The sequence below is a fragment of the Rutidosis leptorrhynchoides genome, chromosome 4 (genome assembly GCF_046630445.1).
Source record: "Rutidosis leptorrhynchoides isolate AG116_Rl617_1_P2 chromosome 4, CSIRO_AGI_Rlap_v1, whole genome shotgun sequence".
Lineage (NCBI taxonomy): Eukaryota > Viridiplantae > Streptophyta > Magnoliopsida > Asterales > Asteraceae > Rutidosis > Rutidosis leptorrhynchoides.
Window position 1 is genome coordinate 622468200 of NC_092336.1, and position 23443 is coordinate 622491642.

A 23443-nucleotide genomic window follows, 5' to 3' on the forward strand; every position below is an offset into this window, starting at 1 on the left:
GTTCGCAAACTAAATAGATCTTTCTAACTTGACTTTTAAAACACTTCAAGACCTGTAGTATATCATAATGATATGCTAACCTAACAAGGTATAACTTGGTTTTACAAAGAACATCTTAAAAACTGAATATACGTCGTCGGAGAGCAACCGGGGGCTGTTTTGGGTTGGATAATTAAAAACCATCTTGAACTTTGAATTGGAAGTTCATGTTCTGGAAAAATGATATTTCTTATGAATATGTTAACACATAAAAATTTCATGGTTTAACTCAAAGTGTAAGTATTTTTAGAAAAATGATCATTAAATGTTGTTTTTATGATGGAAAATGATCACTTTCATAAGTTTCACCAAAGTTTGACATATAACCTATGATTTCGAATACAAACTAAGGTATTTTCAGTTCATATTCTTAAAATTTGACTCGATCCAAGGAAGTGGCAAGTTGAACCAACAAAAACGGAGTTGTAATGAAGAAACTACGACTAAAACAAGATTGGGTATCCGAAGCTAGTTTAGCTACGAAAATATTTGGAGAAAAAGTAAATTAATCATATCTTGTCTAATTAACATGATATTTTATATATAATTACTTATGATTTGATTTTATATATTTCAGGACCACCCGTAAACAACAAGAGAAGATTAATCATAAGACCTCATGATTGTACGCAACACGTCATTTGACAACACGGTACTTTATGTACGCAACACGTCATTTGACAACATGGTACCATGGGTCAAGATTAATTCTGATCAATACGAATACGATAGGGTCTTTATTTATTTTATTTAAGCAACTAATTGTGGACCACTAACATCGGACTGCTAACTACGGACTAAGAAAATATTAAAAGTATTAAAAGTATATATATATGTAACGATTACTTAAAAAGAAAATATGTTGATATATTATATATATGGTTAGGTTTGTGATATCTATCGGAGAACAAGTCGAATTAAATACCTTCAAGGCAAAAGTGAGTTTCATTTGCTCCTTTTTTAATTGCTTTTGCAATATATATTTTTGGGCTGAGAATACATGCGCTGCTTTTATAAATGTTTACAAAATAGACACAAGTACTTAAAAATATATTCTACGTTGAGTTGTACCACGGGCATATTTCCCTGTAGCTTGGTAACTACTATTTACATGGGTATTGTAAACGCGAATCCTGTTGATAGATCTATCGGGCCTGACAACCCCAACCGGACTGGACGACCAGTATTCAACGGTTGCACAGTACTTCGTTTTGGTGACTACACTTGGTACGGTGTAGTGAGATTTCATAATAAAGGGAATATGCGACGTTGATTAAATGTTAAGTATGGTTACCAAGTGCTCAACCACTTAGAATGCTTTACATACACTTGCGAGTGTGTTATGTTTATGATTATGAAATCTTGTGGTCTATTAACATATTGAAATGATTGTTATGATAAACCTATGAACTCACCAACCTTTTGGTTGACACTTTAAAGCATGTTTATTCTCAGGTATGAATTAAGTCTTCCGATGTGCATTTGCTCAATATAAGGACATTACTTGGAGCCGATCATCGCAATGGGACCAAATGTTGATGACTTCGTCCAGGTGGATTAGGACGGGTCCTTTCAATTGGTATCAGAGCGGTGGTCATAGCGAACCAGGTCTTGCATTAGTGTGTCTAACTAGTAGTTGTTAGGATGCATTAATGAGTCTGGACTTCGACCGTGTCTACATGTCAAAAGTTTTGCTTATCATTTCTTGTCAGAAATCATCTGCTTATCATCCTTAGGAAATTACCTGCTTATCATTCATAACTCTAGACACGTTTTACTGCATTTACTGCATTGATAGTGTATAGACAAATTCTTATATTAGCATATCTGTTATTGCGAACTTTGACTGATATCTTTTCAAAGATTCTCCGTAATTTACGGAATTTTGGTATTATATATACATATGTAAATTATGTATTGAAGAGTACCAAATCTAACTCCTATAATCTATTCCATACAAAAAATTCATTTTCCCCATTATACAAGATGGATTCCGCATCTAGTTCGAATTCTTCAGATTCCGACAGTTATGTCGATATGGATTTCCATTCGGGCTCCGAAAGCAGCGTCACCGGAATGGATCAACCAATTTCCCATCATCTATTCTGGATGAATTGGGGATGGGTTCGTAATATACTAAATCACTGGAGACAAGAAGAAGGTGATCCATTCCATCCACCAAATTGCCCTCTTGGCGATGAACCTGAAGCACTTACCGGCGAACCTATTCGAAACACCATTTTCTCTCTCATTTCTAGAGTATCTCGTCACGATTATATACTATCCCATATTACAAATCTTGTTCATTCGCTCGCTCCAACCGCCAATCATCCCGGTGTACTAGCAGAAGTTAACGAACTTCGCGCTCGCGTGACGGCTTTGGAGAACATGGTGCGAAGGTTGCAAACACCAGCAGCAGCACCAGCAGCATAATCAGCACCACCATCAATAACATCAACAATACCATCATCACCACTAACAAACAACATCCGCATCACACGTCTCGACATCATAATCTGTCCCACAAACATCAACATCAACATCATACGCACCATAGATACCAAGGAGTACCAATAATAATGAACGATGAAGTATTGATCCATAACTTCATTGATATTCTGCGAAGAACATGTGGTTTCAAAAAGTTTTAGAGATTTCTTATTCTAGCTCAAACCGAAAAGCAAATGAGATTAATATCATATTAACTCATTAAATTCATGATTTCATCTGAAGAAAATATATATGTATATATGTTTTCATAAAGATTGTAATTAAAAGTTCTTTTGTACAAAATATTAATGGTGAAAATATTTTTTTAACGGGTAGGTAATACCCGGGGAATAATTAGATTTCATCTTAATAAGTTACATTGTACATTCGTCGAAGCTGATTCAACAGTCATTTACTATCCTACTTACAACCACCGATATACGTATCCGTTCACTGCAGAATAACTATTTTCATTCAATTTCATATTTGGATTTTGACTTCCTAGAATCCAACAAGTGGCATATGAAGAAAACATATGACAAAATAAAATCTGTTAGAAACAAACAAATTAACTATGAAAAATTTTGTTAAGAATCCACGCTAAATGTTCCAGCTAACTGTTCCTAGGTAACTGATTACATTTTATTTATCGCAGTTTATTTATCGCAATTTAATTATCGCACTTTTATTTATCGTCATTTAATTTCTGTAATTATTTTACGCACTTTAAATATCGGGACACGTATACAATATTTTGACATATCATATCGACGCATCTATATATATTATTTGGAATCACCATAGATACTCTATATGCAGTAATGATCGAGTTCTCTATACAGGGTTGAGGTTGATTCTACAATAATATATATAGTTTGAGTTGTGATCGAGTCTGAGACGTATACGGGTCACGACACATATTAATTAATTTGTATATTATATATTAAACTATATATGAATTATTGGACTGTTACTGTGGACTATCGACTGTGGTACTAATGACATTGGACAATTAAAATGAATTAAAATAATGATTATAACATATGAAACTAAACATTTCTTCAAGATTGCCACTTGATTTCATCTTAAACCTCATTGTATCTTGACGATTACAATCAGCGTTCAAATCTATCATGATTCTTAAAAACACCTCAATCGAGAGGATAAACCAACCTCACTTCATCTACGGAAGAAAAGATTGATGCATATAGTTATGCACCTGAAAAACTCTCGGAAACTGAGTAAACGTTTGACACGTATCTGTTCTAGTTCCTTTGACATTGTTATTACCGAAGATCGTTTTGCAATCCCTTTCCAAAGTAGCTAATTTTGTCACAGCTCCAGCAAGTCAACTCCGACTTTTCATCCGAAACAAATTTATTATAACCGCGATATATATGCGTACTCTTTATTGTTACTGGGGAACCTTTTATATTCCACAATATTACCATCAGCGATTAATCATTCTAAAAACACAATTCTCCTGAAACTACTTCGGTTTGATAACCGATGACCCAGATAAGTTAACTTTGAAAATGCTGACGAAGCAGCATGTGGTAGATGATCTTAATAGCCAAAAGTTTGATGATAAAGAAAGGAGTGTTAGGAACGCTCGATAGAAAATTTAGTACCGAAAAGCGGATTATGCGAAACTATGAAGAAAGCCGTGGACAAATCACAAAGAATAAGTTTGCCTTCAAAGAATCTAAATGATTATGTGCCTGCTAAAATCGTTAGCAAACATCTTACTTCTCATTCTAAACCTTCACAGACAAATCTTCTTCATCATCCATTGATATTAGAAATTCTAAGATATTCTCGTATGTTCTATTATAAATATCCTCCATATTTCTGGCGATATTTTCACAACTATTCTTATCTGAGATCATTTATCTCTCCGTAATATCTGCAACATAAAAGAAACTATGTTAGTTTCTAAATTCTGAAACCTTCGAGTTTAAAATATGAATGTTTTGAAGTAGTGTTGGGAACTGAAGCATAGATTAGTATAATATAATGACACTTGATCAACTTCATTATATTACAGTAAGTCATGCTGAGTTTCTAATGAAGCATGATGATTCACAGTACCGTCATCATGTGCCATTTACACGACTCTTACATTCTATCTAATCTCTAAACATATCAAGAGAATATTTTTCTGGATGACTCGGTCGTCTCCAGGGTATTCTGGTAATTTAACAAATCAAAATCGTTCTATTACCATTTTCTTCTTAGAGCATTAGCTATGTTCATTCTGAATTTCATATCTACGAATTCCGGACCATTACTCGCTTGACTCGAAGTCGGGAAGAGAAAACAAAAGCATGAAGCTTCGAAAAATAATGAAGAATATAAACTTCGATAATAACCCCGAAATTACAAACCGTGTATATCGATGCAGATAGCAATATAGAGACACGGGAGAATTAGAAACACTATAAATACATGAGTATAGTAGAAGTAAATAGATTCTTCTGGTGGTAGATGAAAAAGAAGAATGACAGATATAAAAGTTAGGAGTATATCAAGAATCAGGACTGGATGGAGCATATTGATGAATGCTTTAAAGTAAGAATCAAGGGAGAAAGAATAGAAGGTGTGAGTCGTGGAAAATAAGGAAACGAAGGGGTGAATTTATAGTGAAATATCCGACAGAGCAATCGAAACAGATTATTGCATATAATCAAAGAAGATCCTGATTTCCTTAATCACCAAAGAACCAAATCTTATTACGTAAGATTCTCTTTAAATCCCTTAAATCCCGGAAATCAATCATAATTACATCATCGGTTAAGACGAATATATTTTACTCATCTCACTCTTTTACGATAGTCTCATTTATATTCTTCGCATAATCGAATCGGTTTATCTACATTACTCAATGATGATAAAACTCCATTATCACCTTATATTTGTTATGAAAACCTTCTTATTTTTATCCATAACAACCTCTATCAAATTTCGGGGACGAAATTTCTTTAACGGGTAGGTACTGTAATGACCCAGAATTTTCCGACCAAATTATACTTATGAGATTAATATTTACATAAATTAAACTATACCAACATGATAAGCAATCCAAATTGTTGAGACTTATGTTTTTGAAAAGAGTTTTACACAACGTTTGACCGTCCAATATGACCGATGATATCACGAACTATATAACATACGATAATTATACGTTTGTGTATATATATGTATTTATATATATTTAACATGATCTAAGGATGGTTTAACATCTCATTGTGTACTAATGACAATGAGTTATAAGTATATTTTGAAACTACTAACTTAAGTTTTCAAAACGATAACTATACGTAACATTCTTTGATATATATACTTAAAATCTATAATGCTTATACATGTATCGTATATATAATGTATTTAATCACTTTTTAAGGACTTAAATACATAAAACAATATAAGTATATTCACAAAAGATAGCTATATTTGAATTCTCGTTCCGTTTTCTCAAGATTTCTATACGTATATCTAGGGTATATGTACCCGTATCATACCCAGCTTCTATACGTATTTACTATTGGTATATACACATAAAATCAACATCCTAATCAACATTATTACTGCTCTAGATATGAGGTAACTAGGATTTGTCAAGTAGTATGAATTATTAATAAGAAAACAAAATTAGGAATCCTTTTCTTTCTTTATAAACTAAAAACGTTTTTATAAATGAACACTATTTCTTCACTCCATTTTCTCATACATACACACTCATTTCTCTCTTAAAATACTCCTAACTTCATACTTGATCATCTCCAAGCATTTTCCCCATCATTTAGCTTCAATTACAAGCCTCAAACACCATAAGAAAACTCTTTCAAGAACATATCAAAATAGCCACCCATTTGAAGAAGTTTACTTCCAACCTTTTGATCTAACTCCACCACTCTTTGATTCCAAAATTATTTCTTATCTTTTGCAGTAACTTTGTCCAAGTAACTTGAGGTAGTAACCTTGTTCATAATCTTATTCAATTCATATTCATATAGCTATCTTATTTTGTGGTATAAAATTTTAACAACAAGAACATAGTTTGAATGATTTCAAACTTGTTCGCAAACTAAATAGATCTTTCTAACTTGACTTTTAAAACACTTCAAGACCTGTAATATATCATAATGATATGCTAACCTAACAAGGTATAACTTGGTTTTACAAAGAACATCTTAAAAACTGAATATACGTCGTCGGAGAGCAACCGGGGGCTGTTTTGGGTTGGATAATTAAAAACCATCTTGAACTTTGAATTGGAAGTTCATGTTCTGGAAAAATGATATTTCTTATGAATATGTTAACACATAAAAATTTCATGGTTTAACTCAAAGTGTAAGTATTTTTAGAAAAATGATCATTAAATGTTGTTTTTATGATGGAAAATGATCACTTTCATAAGTTTCACCAAAGTTTGACATATAACCTATGATTTCGAATACAAACTAAGGTATTTTCAGTTCATATTCTTAAAATTTGACTCGATCCAAGAAAGTGGCAAGTTGAACCAACAAAAACGGAGTTGTAATGAAGAAACTACGACTAAAACAAGATTAGGTATCCGAAGCTAGTTTAGCTACGAAAATATTTGGAGAAAAAGTAAATTAATCATATCTTGTCTAATTAATATGATATTTTATATATAATTACTTATGATTTGATTTTATATATTTCAGGACCACCCGTAAACAACATGAGAAGATTAATCATAAGACCTCATGATTGTACGCAACACGTCATTTGACAACACGGTACTTTATGTAGGCAACACGTCATTTGACAACATGGTACCATGGGTCAAGATTAATTCTGATCAATACGAATACGATAGGGTCTTTATTTATTTTATTTAAGCAATTAATTATGGACCACTAACATCGGACTGCTAACTACGGACTAAGAAAATATTAAAAGTATTAAAAGTATATATATATGTAACGATTACTTAAAAAGAAAATATGTTGATATATTATATATATGGTTAGGTTTGTGATATCTATCGGAGACCAAGTCGAATTAAATACCTTCAAAGCAAAAGTGAGTTTCATTTGCTCCTTTTTTAATTGCTTTTGCAATATATATTTTTGGGCTGAGAATACATGCGCTGCTTTTATAAATGTTTACAAAATAGACACAAGTACTTAAAAATATATTCTACGTTGAGTTGTACCACGGGCATATTTCCCTGTAGCTTGGTAACTACTATTTACATGGGTATTGTAAACGCGAATCCTGTTGATAGATCTATCGGGCCTGACAACCCCAACCGGACTGGACGACCAGTATTCAACGGTTGCACAGTACTTCGTTTTGGTGACTACACTTGGTACGGTGTAGTGAGATTTCATAATAAAGGGAATATGCGACGTTGATTAAATGTTAAGTATGGTTACCAAGTGCTCAACCACTTAGAATGCTTTACATACACTTGCGAGTGTATTATGTTTATGATTATGAAATCTTGTGGTCTATTAACATATTGAAATGATTGTTATGATAAACCTATGAACTCACCAATCTTTTGGTTGACACTTTAAAGCATGTTTATTCTCAGGTATGAATTAAGTCTTCCGATGTGCATTTGCTCAATATAAGGACATTACTTGGAGCTGATCATCGCAATGGGACCAAATGTTGATGACTTCGTCCAGGTGGATTAGGACGGGTCCTTTCAATATATATATCCATATATATGACATCATATAGCTTTTACAAGTTTTAACGTTCGTGAATCATCGGTCAACTTGGGTGGTCAATTGTCTATATAAAACCTATTTCAATTAATCAAGTCTTAACAAGTTTGATTGCTTAACATGTTGGAAACACTTAATCATATAAATATCAATTTCATTTAATATATATAAACATGAAAAAGTTCGGGTCACTACAGTACCTACCCGTTAAATAAATTTTGTCCCGAAATTTTAAGCAGTTGGAGGTGTTGACGTATCTTCTGGAAATAAATGCGGGTATTTCTTCTTCATCTGATCTTCTCGTTCCCAGGTGAACTCGGGTCCTCTACGAGCATTCCATCGAACCTTAACAATTGGTATCTTGTTTTGCTTGAGCCTTTTAACCTCACGATCCATTATCTCGACGGGTTCTTCAATGAATTATACAGACGAGATGTTCTGTTTTGGGGATATTATTATGCGCATTATATGTTAAGGTCGGTTACCAAGCCAAGCAATGAAAGTAAAGTGAATGTTATGTATCGAGAGAATGATTTTATACACAGGTTATGTGTATGTTATTTTTGTGCACGGAATATGTGTACGGTTACTATGATTTATGAAAAATGGATTTCGTACACGAGAAATGTGTACTGTATTTAAAAGATATCGCATGTACATTACAGGTGGGTATAGGATTCGGGCCCATTTGTACCATGCAACATTTAAATCTTGTGGTCTATCAAAATGGTGAATTTTATTGTTTTATGATAAACCTGTGAACTCACCAACATTTTGGTTGACACTTGAAAGCATGTTTATTCTCAGGTATGAAAGAAATCTTCCGTTGTGCATTTGCTCATTTTAAAGACATTACTTGGAGTCGATCATCGCAATGAGACCAGATGTTGGTGACTTCGTCCAGATGGATTAGGACGGGGTATGACAATATGTGGGTGTCCAAATGTTGTTATAAGTTCGTTTATTAACAAGATCACTCGTGCGGATGTTGTGGTCCAACCGTATGCTATTACTCCAAAGTCATTATTTGTTGGTCATAAGGATTATAAGTACTTGAGATATCAAGTTATTTATTGATACACCGGTATTTTAGATAGGCCGTTTAAATATCGTAATATTATCGAAATGTGCATTACAACAACGTTGGCGCATTCGAGGGCTATTGTGTTATTCTTTCTATATATCCCTAGTTCTTGTCAGTACACAATTGCCCAACAAGTTGCTTTGTTTCACAGTATCAAGTCTCTTTTTATGAACAAACTGTGGATAACAGTTTACAACAAGACCGATTTGCAATCACTATAAGGTATATCGGAGGATGACAAGAAGTTGGTCGAGGAGATGAAGTCGGAAGTAGTTAAGAAGTTGGATACTATATTTTTTTTTAAATGATAGATAACTAATTAGAGATAGAGAGTAATTATTAATACTACTTACCAATTTTGATTCTATTTAGTTAATGAAATGTCATAAATATATATGCTTAAGGTTTATAACAACCAAATGCATTTTCGGCATATATCATTTGTTTGAAAAACGTTTGTTTATAAACTTTAACACATAAGCCAACTTATAAGAGCACGAGGTGACGTATGGTCGATTTAAGTGTCTATTTCAAAATCTAATTTTTTAAAAAAAATTAATAAAGTGAATGAGTGGTTTGGAGTCTATTTTTGAAAGTGTTGGACAAATAAGAAAATATAATGGGTAAAATAACGATAATAAAAAAAATCTTGAAACTCAACGTCCTTTTCGAAAGTGGAACCGAAATCGACTTTGAGACGATGCCGATTGACCGTTGACTTTTGGTGTCAATTTTCAAAAAGGTCGAAATCGACCTCTCGATAGTAGTGCTTAAAGGTGTTCAACAAACTGACGGCTTATAAAAATGAACGACACATCCGAGCCAATTAAATAGCAGATGAAAATGGCAAATAATCCAACAGCTATTACTCCGTTGTATTTAGATAAATTTGCCAAATCTCAAATCTCAATTAAACTTGGTTGGAAAGTAACCTAGTTTTCATTTTCAACTGAATCTTGCGACGTCTTCCAAACAGTCAAAAATTTACAGTAATTTTTAAAAACAAGCTCTAGAAAATGAGTTGGTAAAATATTTAAAGATGGCCAACCAAAGAAGCTACGGAGTATTTAATTTTATTATTTGTATATTTATTTATTTGCAAAGTATAAATCTTCTATATCTATATAGTCATATAAAGCTCTACAAATGATGATGTCATCATTAAGTTAATTATTATTTAATTTTTATAATGATGATATCATAATTATATATTAATTTAATTAAAAAAATAACATGAAATCTTTTATAAAAGGAAATACTAATTTCTCCTAAATTGTTTTAATTTTCTAAAAAAAATTTAAAATGCATTTATTATTACTAGTAATAATTATTATTATTAAAATTATAAATATCTAACTTTGAATTAACTTTATTATTATTATTATTTACTTTTAATATAATAATTATAATAATTATATTATTAATATTCAAATATGAATTCTTTTTACAAGATTAATTACGTTACATATGTACGCGGAAATACATGTCTCTATATATTTATAAAAACAACGACAAGTTTCTTAGTTAAACGGGTCATTAAAATAAATGACTTTAGCAATTTATATTCACTTAATACCTAAAATATGTCATTAAATTGTTTCGTTTAAACAAACCCGTGATTTTACGGGTCATTTTGAAAAAACGTGTAGCCTGGAACACTCATGTTTTGACCTGTCAAACATCAATGCTGTACACGTCATCAACTGAGAGATTTCTAACACAAGTACAAAACCATTATTCAATTATTATTCATTACACCACCTGAAATAGAAATACCAAAATCAACCGCCATATCTCATACTTATAGTTGCATATATCTCTGCAGTTTTGGGGGTTCAGGATCACGTACTAGCAGTTGCTCTAATTAACTAATTTCAAATGGCGTTATTACGTAAATTATTTTACAAGAAACCGCCTGATGGACTTCTTGAGATTTCTGAAAGACTTTACGGTAGTTCTTCCCCCCTTGTTTAATTTATTACTCCACTTGATTTGATTTGATCAATATAATAGTATGTTTAATGTTCAATTATAGTGATAGGAATACATTTACATCTTCAATTTAAAACTACTGTATTTTAATACTTGAATTGTTTGCAGCTAATTTGCACCTAATTAGCTCTTGGACTATTATAGACGGTTAAACTCATAAGGTTTTTCAATTATAGTGATAGTATTTTTATTTTGATTCAGGCCTAACTGGTTATCCGTGACTGTTCGACCGTTTACATATCCCATATATGCTGCTAGGTGGTTTGAATAAACCACTAGACATTAATCCTATTATATAAATCTAAAATTTTGTATGCCTAGATCCCATTATATTTTGTAAATGTACAGGTTTCAGTTTTTGTGTCTGTTTCTTGAGTATTGTAAACGCGCTGCAAGGATCATCAGCTTCTATTCCTTTACACAATAACACAATGTTTCCATGTTTATGATGTGCATTGAGTTTGTTTTTGAGTTAGGATTATTCTGATTATATGATTAATGTCTTGCGCATTTCACGTATAGTATTCGACTGCTGTTTCTCCACCGATGTATGGGAACGAGAAGAATATAAAAGTTATATGGTTAACACCATTGGCCAGCTTAAGGAACATTACCCCGATGCATCGATTTTGGTTTTCAATTTCGGTGATAAAGAATCGAACCAGATCGCCTCTGCTTTATCAAATTATGATTTAACTATTATGGACTATCCTCGACAATACGGAAACTGTCCATTACTCCCAATGGAGGTTATTCATCACTTTTTGAGATCAAGCGAAAGTTGGCTCTCACTCGGACAACAGAATATACTTCTGATGCACTGTGAGCGGGGCGGTTGGCCGGCGTTAGCGTTCATGTTGGCGGCACTTTTGATCTACCGAAAACAGTATACCGGAGAATACAAGACTTTGGATATGGTTTATAAGCAAGCTCCTCGTGAACTTTTGAATATATATTTGAAGTTAAATCCTTTACCTTCTCAGATAAGGTACTTGCGGTATATATCGAGGAGAAATGTGGGTCCCGAATGGCCTCCGTTGGATCGGGCACTCACGTTGGATTGTGTGATAATTCGGATGATTCCCGATTTTGACGGGAACGGTGGTTGTTGCCCAATTTTCAGAATTTACGGTCAAGATCCTTTTGTTTCTGGTGATAGAAGTACTAAACTTCTGTTTTCAACCACAAAGACGAACAAAAATATTCGATACTACAAGCAGGCAAGATTTTTTTAGCTTTAGTATACTTTATATATATGCGCCTTTGGAATCTTTGAACTTTCTCCTTACACGTTACTATTTGTTGCAGGCAGAATGTGAACTGGTTAAAATTGATATTAATTGCCACGTTCAAGGCGACATTGTGCTGGAGTGTATCAACTTTCAAGATGATTTGTCTCGTGAAAAGATTATGTACCGTGCCATGTTCAACACAGCGTTTATAAGGTCGAATATCTTGGTACTTAATCGTGAGGAAATCGACACTCTTTGGGATGCTAAGGATCTGTTTCCCAGGGACTTTCGAGCTGAGGTAGCTTTCATATATATGTCGTATAAAATGAATGTCTAGTTGTCTACATTTTTATTATATTTTACTCCAAAAAATGTCCAATTTAAAAAGGGTAAACATCACATTTCCTATGCTGCTTTTGCATACACATTTTCTTAATAAGTATATAAGGGTAAGATAGACTTTTGACTAATAAAAATTGTAATAGTTGCATATTAAAAAGTGGACGCTTGTTTGGGGACGGATATAGTAATATAGGATGCACGTTTATGTACACGTTTATTTGCATTTTGTTCTATGTATATGTAACCAACATATTTGGATGAAGCTTCTTTTCTCGGATATGGACGATGCAGCTTCTACAGTTCCAGTAGATTTGGCTGGTTTAGATGTGGAGGGTCTCCCTATAGAAGCATTTGCCAAAGTTCAAGAACTGTTTAATAGTGTTGATTGGCTAGATCCTAAAAGTGATGCCGCACTAGATGTTCTCAACCAGATAGTCGGTCAACAACAGTCCGTTGAAGCTAACAATCAGGATAAAGACAACGTCAGATTATCATTAGAAATAAAACGAAAGCACAACGCGGATATGGATAAGGAGAAACATTCGTCTTCTGATGTTGGTAGACCAAAGGTTCAATCACCTATTCAACCAAGATCACCGTCATCACCATCGCGGTCACATTTTTCTTCTAATCAACAATCACAATACGTTTCAAATAATAGAGTAGAAATAGGCAATCTTAATCAGCTTCCTCATGGCCCACCATCAAAGGACACACGGTGTATGACGATTCAACCATCTACGACAGGTCTTGGAACTCTTCTTTCGAGGGACAAAAGTGGTGACATACTTGACACTGATCGATCTAAGCCATCAGATCATCAAAGCGGGGCTCCGTTCCCTTCTTTAATTCACCATCCGAGCCCGTTAATAAATGATAGAACATATATCATAGTTGAACGGTCTCCATCCTCAGCATCTCCACCCGACCCCGCATCTCCACCGCAACGTCCGCCACCACCACCTTCACCTCCACTTTTGTCTTTGAAAGACAATATGGTTACGAGAGCCAGACCCTCTCCTCCACTACCACCGCCACCACCTCCACTCCCGTCTTTAAAAGATAAGCCAGTTAAGGGAGTGGGTCCCCCTCCTCCTCCTCCACCGCCCCCACCACCACCTCCATCTCGTCCTGTTACCGAAGGCACAAAAGAAAGCATTTCATCACCGGTGCCACCACCACCGCCTCCTCCTCGAACTCCTAGTTCTATCGGTCCACCACCTCCGCCGCCTCCGATTACTTCGGCGAAAGGAAATTCAAATAGGGGTGTTGTTCCACCCCCGCCCCCTCCTCTATCGAGAGGAGGAAACGTTTCTAGAGCTCCTACTCCTCCACCGTTGTTCAGGGGCCGTAGTTTGTCAAAAACAGGTTCTTCAAAAAATCAGCAAATCAAGAAGCTGAAACCTTTGCATTGGCTGAAGCTAACACGAGCGGTATCAGGAAGCTTGTGGGCTGAGACACAAAGATCTGGTGAATCTGTAAAGTAAGTTGTTGTCTCCTGTAAGAGGTTGAGTTTTATGTTTTTCAATCCTGTTATTTTTCATTTTTTTACGTGCATATTAGGGCACCCGAGATTGATATATCAGAACTGGAGTCTCTCTTCTCAGCATCAAACCCAAAGGCAGAACAAGGGGGTGCAAAATCAAAATCACGGGCAGGTGTATCTAATAAACCTGAAAAAGTGCAACTGGTATATCATCCTGTTCTATTAAATATGTAATCAATTAGAAGCAGATGAATTAAGTAGCTATAAATAGAATGAGCTTGAAGTTCTTGCACATAGAGTTAATTTTTATGTTGTAATTCTTGCAGATTGATCACAGGAGGGCATATAACTGTGAGATCATGCTTTCAAAGGTTAAAATATCACTGAACGAATTGATGGTATGATCAACGATTTATAATTTGTTCAGGTGTCTAAAGGTTTTATGATACTGCTTAGATTATGAATCTTGACAGGATCATGTTCTTTTTTATTTATTTATTTCAGGATCATGTTCTTACTTTAGAAGACTCAGCAATGGATGCAGATCAAGTGGACAACCTCATAAAGTTTTGTCCGACAAATGAGGAGATGGAGACAATTAAGGTTAGCATTTCAGTTCAACCTTTTAAAAGGTTAAATGACTAAATAAAGCCTGAAATTGTGGCCGATGTGAGTTAAGACTTCATAAATTGACTGCTGCATACTAGGAATGATCTGTTATATTGTTTCTACATCTTTTAAAATCGCGGTAAAATACTCTTAGTGCCTTGCACATTATCTTTTATAAAATGTAACTTGTTTTGAGTGTGTGAAAAGTTCAAAACTTTGAAGTTTTTACATTCACCTAATGACTTGACGTATATTAGTAATAAATATGTTTTTCTCTTCTGGTCAGGGTTACAAAGGGGAGAAGGATAAACTGGGCAAATGTGAACAGGTATCCAATGCACATTTTGCGCATGTGTCATTATGACAATGATTTAGGACAAGTCAGCTCCAAATAAGTCCATAATTTAACTCAATTTGATTATTGAACTTTATCTTTATTTGCAACAGTTTTTCTTGGAGATGATGAAAGTTCCGCGTACAGAATCCAAGCTCAGAGTTTTCTCATTCAAGTTACAGTTTAATGCGCAGGTCCAAAGAATACTATGACAAACATTTTTGCTTGTGATAGGTCTTTTTTTTCTTTCTAACGGCTGAGTTTTATTACTAATTAGGTTTCTGATCTTAGGGAGAACCTTAACACTGTAAATTCGGTGGTGGAACAGGCAAGTTATATTTATCTTGCATTAAATTATTGTTAAATTTATAATATAAAAATTGCAACTCATGGATGTTGATTGTGCTTCTATCAGACTAGGAGTTCGAGTAAATTAAAAAGAGTCATGCAAACAATTCTTTCTCTGGGAAATGCGTTGAACCAGGGGACTGCAAGGGGTGAGTTATTAGCTGATTTGTTTAGCGGGTTAAATGTCTAAAAATGTATCAAACTTCCTCTAAATTTATATTGAATGTATCAAGCTTTTAAAGTTTGTGCTGTCTGTGTTTTATGACAAATTCATCAGGTAAGTAGCGTTTTTTGCTCATGTGGCAGCCATATAAGTTGCCACATCATCTAAAACGTTACCTGTCATCGGTTTACATACAATAGCAACAATCTGGTACATGCGATAGCAATATTGGAAATTTGATGCACATACAAAAATAACTTTTATAGGTGGGGGTACAATCAAAGAAATTTGAGTGAAGATTGATACATTGCGAATACTATACCACTGTTTGATTTGTTAAAACTCCCACCCTTGTGTGCATAGTAACTAATGTATTAAATTTTATTAATTGAGTAGTTTCTGTTATTAGTTTATTTTTCTGGTTAGTGACTTAAGGTCTTTTCTGTTGGGCTTACAAAAAGTAGATTTGGTTTTGTTTTAGGATCGGCCGTTGGGTTCAGGTTGGATAGCCTCTTGAAACTTGCTGACACGCGTGCAAAGAACAATAGAATGACTCTCATGCATTATCTTTGTAAGGTATCCATTTCTTCTTTTTTTTTTTTTTTAAATAGGAAAAAAAATTGGTCTTCAGTTTTCGTTTGAAGTATATTCTTGTCATACATCAATACGTCATCAATGTATCACATGAATATGTGTACGTATGTTGCGTTTCTGTAGGTGCTTGCTGACAAACTACCCGAAGTTCTTGATTTTTCCAAGGATTTGAGCTGTTTAGAACCTGCGGCGAAGGTAGTTAAGCTATGTCGAAATGTTTATACAAGTTCTATGAAGGAATTGATGTTGTGCTTGTTATATGTTTCATTATATTGATTATCATTTTTGTGTCCAGATTCAACTAAAATATTTGGCAGAGGAAATGCAAGCTATAAGCAAAGGATTAGAAAAAGTTATCCAGGAATTGTCAATGGCTGAAAATGATGGCCCCATTTCTGAAAAATTTCGGAAGGTAATAGTATCTAATTGTTAGGATAAAGCCCATAAGCTTTGAGCTATTATGCCAAAATAGGCAGGTGGTAGGGTCGATTAATATGGTGAAAATGGCGATGTATTTGGTACCGTTCAAAAACAACCCAAGTTTACATGTAACATCTTCTTCAGGACAATACCTTTTAATAAATAATCATTGTGTTAAATATCTTTGCTACAACTAATATTATTATTATTATTTGAAATAATATTTTATGTAGTTTTCTTTGACCAGGCCCTAAAGGAGTTCCTTTCTTCGGCAGAAGGTCAAGTAAGGTCCTTGGCTAATCTGTATTCTGCTGTGGTATGTCTCATAATTCCCTTCTTTAGATATATACACATTTCTTATTTGCAAAAAAGAAAAGTACTACAATTGTACAAGTATACTTTTATCTTTTAGTCTTTTTAAGATTTCACAATTGCAAGGAAAAGCTCATACCTTTTGGTATTATAGGGTAAGAATGTGGATTCCTTAATTGTTTACTTTGGTGAGGATCCAGCTCGTTGCCCGTATGAGCAAGGTAACTTTAGATTAATGCATATTAATGCAGTCTGAGGAAAATTACAGAGTATAACCTTTCATATAATCCATTTACATTTACGGTTTCTTGATTTCCGGTAAAAAAATACCATTTTTTTCAGTTGTTTCAACTCTGCTAAAGTTTGTGAGGATGTTTAATCAAGCAAATGAGGAAAATGCCAAACAGTTAGAATTGGAGAAGAAGAAATCGGAGAGGGAAGCCTCAAATGAAAAGTTGAAACTAACTCGGTCTGATATCAAGTCTGAACATGACCAGAACTTCACTCTGCCTCTTCTGAATATCTAGTTCTGCTACACTCTCCACTAAAAAGTATTGAATAGCTATTTTTTTCCTTTTCTTTTTTCGGCCGAGCTTAACTAGATTTAGTGATATGAAGACGATATAAGACGTTTCCATGTTTTATGTCTAAAATGTACAGTTGTATAGCATGGGAGTTTATGCAGCATCATACAGGATTCTGGATTTTCTGTTGAAGGTTAGTTAGTCTCTTAAACCTTTCTATTTCCATTTAACTAGTTGCCTTTTGAGGTCAGGTTCATGATTTTAGAAAAAATAATGTGTTACAATTCATTTTCTTTTTGAAAAAGCTAACATTTTTGCTTTATCGGAGTTGGCTAAATTGGTGTGTTTACAAGTTCATAACGGGTTTGGGTCAAACGGATCATTCTATGGTACAGTTTGAAATAGGGTAGTTGGGTTGGTTGACGTTGAATACTTTTTTGTCCGGATTGTTTGATCGTTATATTACAAATCGGTGTTCGAATATAATTCTGAAGTACATATATTTCAATATAAGAAATTAATCATGTTATTAATATGATTGGTTTCTGAATTGAAAGTACATATTGAGTGACTTTTGACCCGTTCTTATTGAAGCTAATGTTTACATGTTACCCGGTCTACAAGTTAGAGATAAAAACATAACCCTATTACTGGCAATCGGGTTGGGTTGGGTCGAAACGGGTTTGGGTTTGAACGAGTTCGGGTCTAAACGGGTCAGAAATTTTGAACGGGTGCAACGGGTCGGGTCAAGAGCGGGTCGGGGTGGTCGGGTCGAGACCCATTTTTTCCCGGGTTGGGTCGAGTCAAGACCCTTTTTCTTTAAATTTTTTTTTTTTGCGTTTTCGATTTTCGTTTTCATTTTCAAACTCGCGTTCCCAATTGAAGTTTTCGGATTCACAATGCGAAAATGCACACCGAAAACGCGCCTAGAAAACACGTGTCGAAAATGGGCTCCGAAAACGTGCTGAAAAAAATCGCGTTGAAAAAACCCGCGGCGAAAAAACGCGTCAAAGAAGCGCGTCGAAAACACACGTCGAAAACGCGTGTCGAAAACGTGATTAGAAAACGCGCGTCGAAACGCGTTGCGAAAACACGCGGCAATAACTCGCTAAGAAAAAGCGCGGCGAAACCCGCTGCGAAACGCGCGCCGCGAAAAAGGAGCGTCGAAAACGCGCTGTAAAATCGCGCGCCGAAAACACGCTGGAAAAACTCGCTGCGAAAACACGCGCCGAAAATGCGCGTTGAAAACATTCGGCGTAAACGCCATGCAAAAACCGCGCTGAAAACACGCACCGAAATACGCGCTGCAAAAAACTTGCGCCGAAAACTCCTGCGAAAACGCGCGTTGAAAACGCCATGCAAAAACCGCTGCGAAAACGCGAGCAGAAAACGGGCGATGAAAACGCGCGCCGAAATCCCGCAGCGCAAACGGGCATCGAAAGCATAGGACCCATTGGACCCGAACATAGGACCCGTTGGACCCGTCACTTTTTCCTTGTGATATAAGTAGTTCAATTTTGGACCCACAAGATTTCTCATCCTTTATAAATTTGAGACCCTATTGGATCCTAATATTAAGATCCAATGAACTCATTTTTTAGGCTATGGGTTTGATTTGCCAGGCATACTATTAATTAATGAATGGACTGAAATCACCAAACACTAGATGTCAAATGTGATTATCAAACTTTATACTGAAGCTAAGCAACTAATGTCATAGTTCGTTATTATGACATTCCAGTTTGACCTCGAAAGTCAAACTGTGATCATTTTCACTGTGATGTGGTTGAATTGATTAATAATCTGGTCCGCTACTTTGCAGAGTAGGAGCAAATTTTGCGCAGTCTGACAGCTTGTAAATATACACTAAATTGAAGTTTGTTGTTTGTAGTGAAGGTAAAGACCTGATGTATCTCATCCCTGAAACACATTTTGCTTAATCTATGCAGTTTTTTCTTACTTGGTAACTCTATCTGTTGTAATATCGTACCGAATTGTTGCATATGAATATAAGGAAACTATTCAAATTTGTTTTCACTGATTTGGTTGACTCGGACCTGTATGTATATTATATATCTGGCAGAGTAACAAATTAAATCTTCATATCCTGATATGAGAATAATATGTATTTTCAGGGGTGATGAGCTGTGAGTGTCTTTAATGTTCATTTTGTATTTGCAATACAAATAATAATACAAGTATACACTCTATTGTCATTTGAAGTTTCATCTTCACTTCATAGTTGCTAATGTATTGCCCCTGCAAAAAATAAATAGAAAGGTGTTTCATAAAAGACCTAACAATGTTGCAAACATTTTTTTTTTTTTTTTGAAAAGCAAGATAATTTTATTGACAAGTAAATGATACAAAGAGGATTACAACATGAGTAACACTAATTTGAGCGAAACTCGAGGACCTATACTAGATATAAAGTAAGAGACTAACAAGATGTAGAATACCCTGATTTCGGAGCAGTATTATCAAACTTAACATCAATCACCATTACCCTCATCATCTACTAATACATAAAAATGATTGTTTGTTTCACTTCTATCTTTGGAATATGTCTTATTATTACCTTCACCATCAATGCCCTTTCCTTTATCTCTTTTCCTTAAAATATTATGATTTCGATTTTTCTGGGACTCCACATTCCAATCTGTTTCCTCCACAACAATATTGTCTTTAATACCATAATTATTCTTAACTGCATTTTGCTTGATACCTTTTGCTTCTGTTGACTGCCATTGACTTTTATTATTATCAAAATTCAACTTATGAAATACCCTTCCTTTCTTACCAACAACTTTAGAGCCGTCCTCAACACACTGGTTATTTAAATCAACTGTTTCACCATCATTGTTGATTTTCAAAGCGTCTTTTAACACTTGTGCAGATACTTCATCTTCTGTTTTAGGCCTAATTTTACAAGTATTAAAAGAGTGCCCAAACACTTTGCAATGAGTGCATAAAGGCGGTTTCCATTGATAAGTCACCTCAAGTTTACCCACTTTGGCTGGAAAAGAACCAATCACAGGATAGGAAAATTCGACAAAGCTAGGAAGGTCATCAGCTGCATTGACTTCAGTCAAAACTCTAGCAAAACCTAGTCTTTCACTTTTACTCCAACATCTCTCTGAAGTAACTTTGTCCATCAACATTGGCCTACCAATACCACTAACAAGTTTACCTATACTTCTGCCACTCCATAGTTCAATGGGTATATTGTGAATGCAAATCCAAATTGGAACTTTTTCAGGTTCAATTTTTTCAAGCCAAACCCCAGGTTCCCACTGATTCACGAAAAAAGGAACATTATTAACTAACCATGGACCACTCTCAAGAACCTCCTTCATACCCTTTTCATTTTTAAATTTGCATAAATAAAATTTTGCAGCTGTTTTGACGATTTCTTTAAGGTCATACCTCCGCCACATTCTCCTTAGATGGGCATTAACAACCCTATAATCCATAGAAGTTCCAATAAAATACCCATATAATTGAAGAGAAAATGCACTACCGCCCTTCTTAACCTCCTCAGCGGAGAAAAATACTCTCTTTTGACCATTAGACATTAAAACAGGAGGAATGAACTCCATTTTTAATTCTTCATCTTTGTTTTGTTTTAAGAAGTCAGCAAAAGTGATGTTTGGATTTACCCATGCTCTTGGGGTTTTAGTATTTGTATTGCCTTGCCCATCACTAGTCTCAACCCCTTCCATTGTTGTAGATTTAATCCCAGAAACAACATTATCTTTATCACCGCTATTATTATCCCGCGTATTCATTAATGTTACATTTCCACCCAATGTAAATTGGGAGAAATCATCAGGAACAACAATTGACTCTCTAATACCATCATTCTTAAATAACTTAACAGCATTCTCAGCAGCAGCCACTAGGTTTACATCAACCTCATTATAACTACCATCTTTTGAACTCTTAAAAAATACAACAGGACTAGAAGAAACAGTCGGTTTAGCAACAACAATTGTTTCACCAATAGATTTAGCAATAATATCATCGTTACTAACTACAATATCATCAATAGAATGATCAGTTACAACAGAATTCTTACCATACCCACCTTTCTTCCTGTTACCCTTGCGTTTTTTAATTACTTCAGGGAGTATTTTTTCATTAGCAGGAATAGAAGAATCACCAGCATAAGGAACAAATTGAGCACTCTTCTTTTCTTTAGACGGACCATCCCCAACATCAATCAGCTGGTTCACTTTACCCTTCCTCTTTCTAGAACTATAGGTTTTCAGAATCATCCCCTCTGAATCACGATTATCCTTCCCAGGTTGATCAATTGGCACATCTTCCTCGTTCTTATTTGGCTGATCAACTTCATCTACCATCAGATTGGAACGTACGACATTGCAAACATGACCTTCAATCAAATGATTGACAAAACTACTTAAATGCGTTAGATGATTTATTAATTTATAATAATTAGACCATATGATCTAATATACATACATCAAGTTTAAATATTAACTAGTGAAATGACCCGTGATATCACGAGTATTTTTTAAACGAAACAATTTAATGACATGTTTTAGGTATTAAGTGAATGTAAATGCTAAAGTCATTTATTTTAATGACTCGTTTAACTAAGAAACTTGTCGTCGTTTTACAAATATATAGAGACATGTATTTTCGCATACATATGTAACGTAATTAATTTCGTAAAAAGAATTCATATTTGAATATTAATAATATAATAATTATAATTATAATTATTATATTAAATAAATAATAATAATAAAGTTTTTTCAAAGTTGAGTATTTATATTTTTAATAATAATAATAATAATAATTAGTAATAATAAATGCCTTTTAAATTTTTTTAGAAAATTAAAATACAATTATTATATAAAAGTTGTACAATATGCTTTAAAATTTGAGTGTTCTGTAGAAGATTTTACAATTTAGGAGAGATTCGTATTTCTTTTTATAAAAGTTTTCGTATTATTTTTTTTAATTAAATTAATATAAAATTATGATATCATCATTATAAAAATTAAAGAGTAAATTAGCTTAATGATAATATCATCATTTTAGAGCTTTATATGACTATATAGATGTAAACTTATTAACGCCATTGATTGATTCGATCATATATTAGCCTTTATGATTGGATGAGTCTCCAATAACATAATTACTTAGAAAGCTCAAGAGGCTTTCCCAAATCAGTTATGTGGTATTTTAACAGGGTTAAATAACTGATTTCAATCAATTTTGGAAGTATTAATAATACAAGTGTTCTATAAATACCATACAACGTGGTCTCTCTTATTTCAGTAGTTTCTTAAACTGTGTTCAAACATATCCGTAAGGGAAGAAGTATATATCTAAAATGGGTGGCGGAAAAGGTGGTGGTGGCAAATGTGGTGGTGGTAGTGGAGGCGTCAAAGGTGGCGGTGGTTGTGCTAGTGGTGGCGGTGGCAAAAGTGGTTTTAGTGGTAGTGGATCAAGTTACATGAAGGCTCCGGGTGGTGGTGGGTCATACATCTCAAGGGCTGGATTCGAGAGCAACCCGAAAGGGTATTTTGATGGACTTCGTGGTGGGTCAAAGGGTACATGAACCACACCTATAATATATGAAACTGATACATGGTTTTCAAGTTGTCATTTGCGAGTATTATATATATTATAAATAAAATAGAAAAAAACTTAAGTGGTTCCCAATTTGCTCCTCAATAGCTATGTTATTATTTTTCTTTTTCTTTTTTAAAATCAAGCATTTTATAACTC

At 34.2% G+C, this 23443-nt stretch overlaps 1 protein-coding gene and 1 long non-coding RNA gene across 2 annotated transcripts; both read left to right on the forward strand.

The window, feature by feature from the left end:
• The first annotated feature begins 11202 nt into the window (after positions 1-11202).
• Positions 11203-17683, forward strand: LOC139843076 (formin-like protein 18). The gene is made up of 18 exons (XM_071833155.1): positions 11203-11275; positions 11665-11757; positions 11839-12526; positions 12660-12846; positions 13154-14373; positions 14454-14580; positions 14703-14774; positions 14881-14979; positions 15272-15313; positions 15433-15513; positions 15597-15647; positions 15735-15816; positions 16312-16466; positions 16548-16619; positions 16720-16836; positions 17092-17160; positions 17311-17377; positions 17499-17683. Exons 1-18 carry the CDS (start codon positions 11203-11205, stop codon positions 17681-17683), a joined length of 3480 nt encoding a protein of 1159 aa, XP_071689256.1.
• A 3-nt stretch (positions 17684-17686) lies between these two features.
• On the forward strand, positions 17687-19598 carry LOC139904153 (uncharacterized). Its single transcript, XR_011778680.1, has 3 exons — positions 17687-17707; positions 17817-17873; positions 19503-19598. It is a non-coding gene; the product is annotated as an uncharacterized lncRNA (long non-coding RNA).
• Positions 19599-23443: the final 3845 nt, after the last annotated feature.

Bases quoted from the DNA above. Each gene is read 5' to 3' on its own strand.
- LOC139843076 (XM_071833155.1), top strand. From the start codon at position 11,203: ATGGCGTTATTACGTAAATTATTTTACAAGAAACCGCCTGATGGACTT. The intron at 11,758-11,838 runs GTTTATGATGTG...TTTCACGTATAG, and splicing joins CAATAACACAATGTTTCCAT to TATTCGACTGCTGTTTCTCC. The intron at 14,581-14,702 runs GTATATCATCCT...TAATTCTTGCAG, and splicing joins AACCTGAAAAAGTGCAACTG to ATTGATCACAGGAGGGCATA.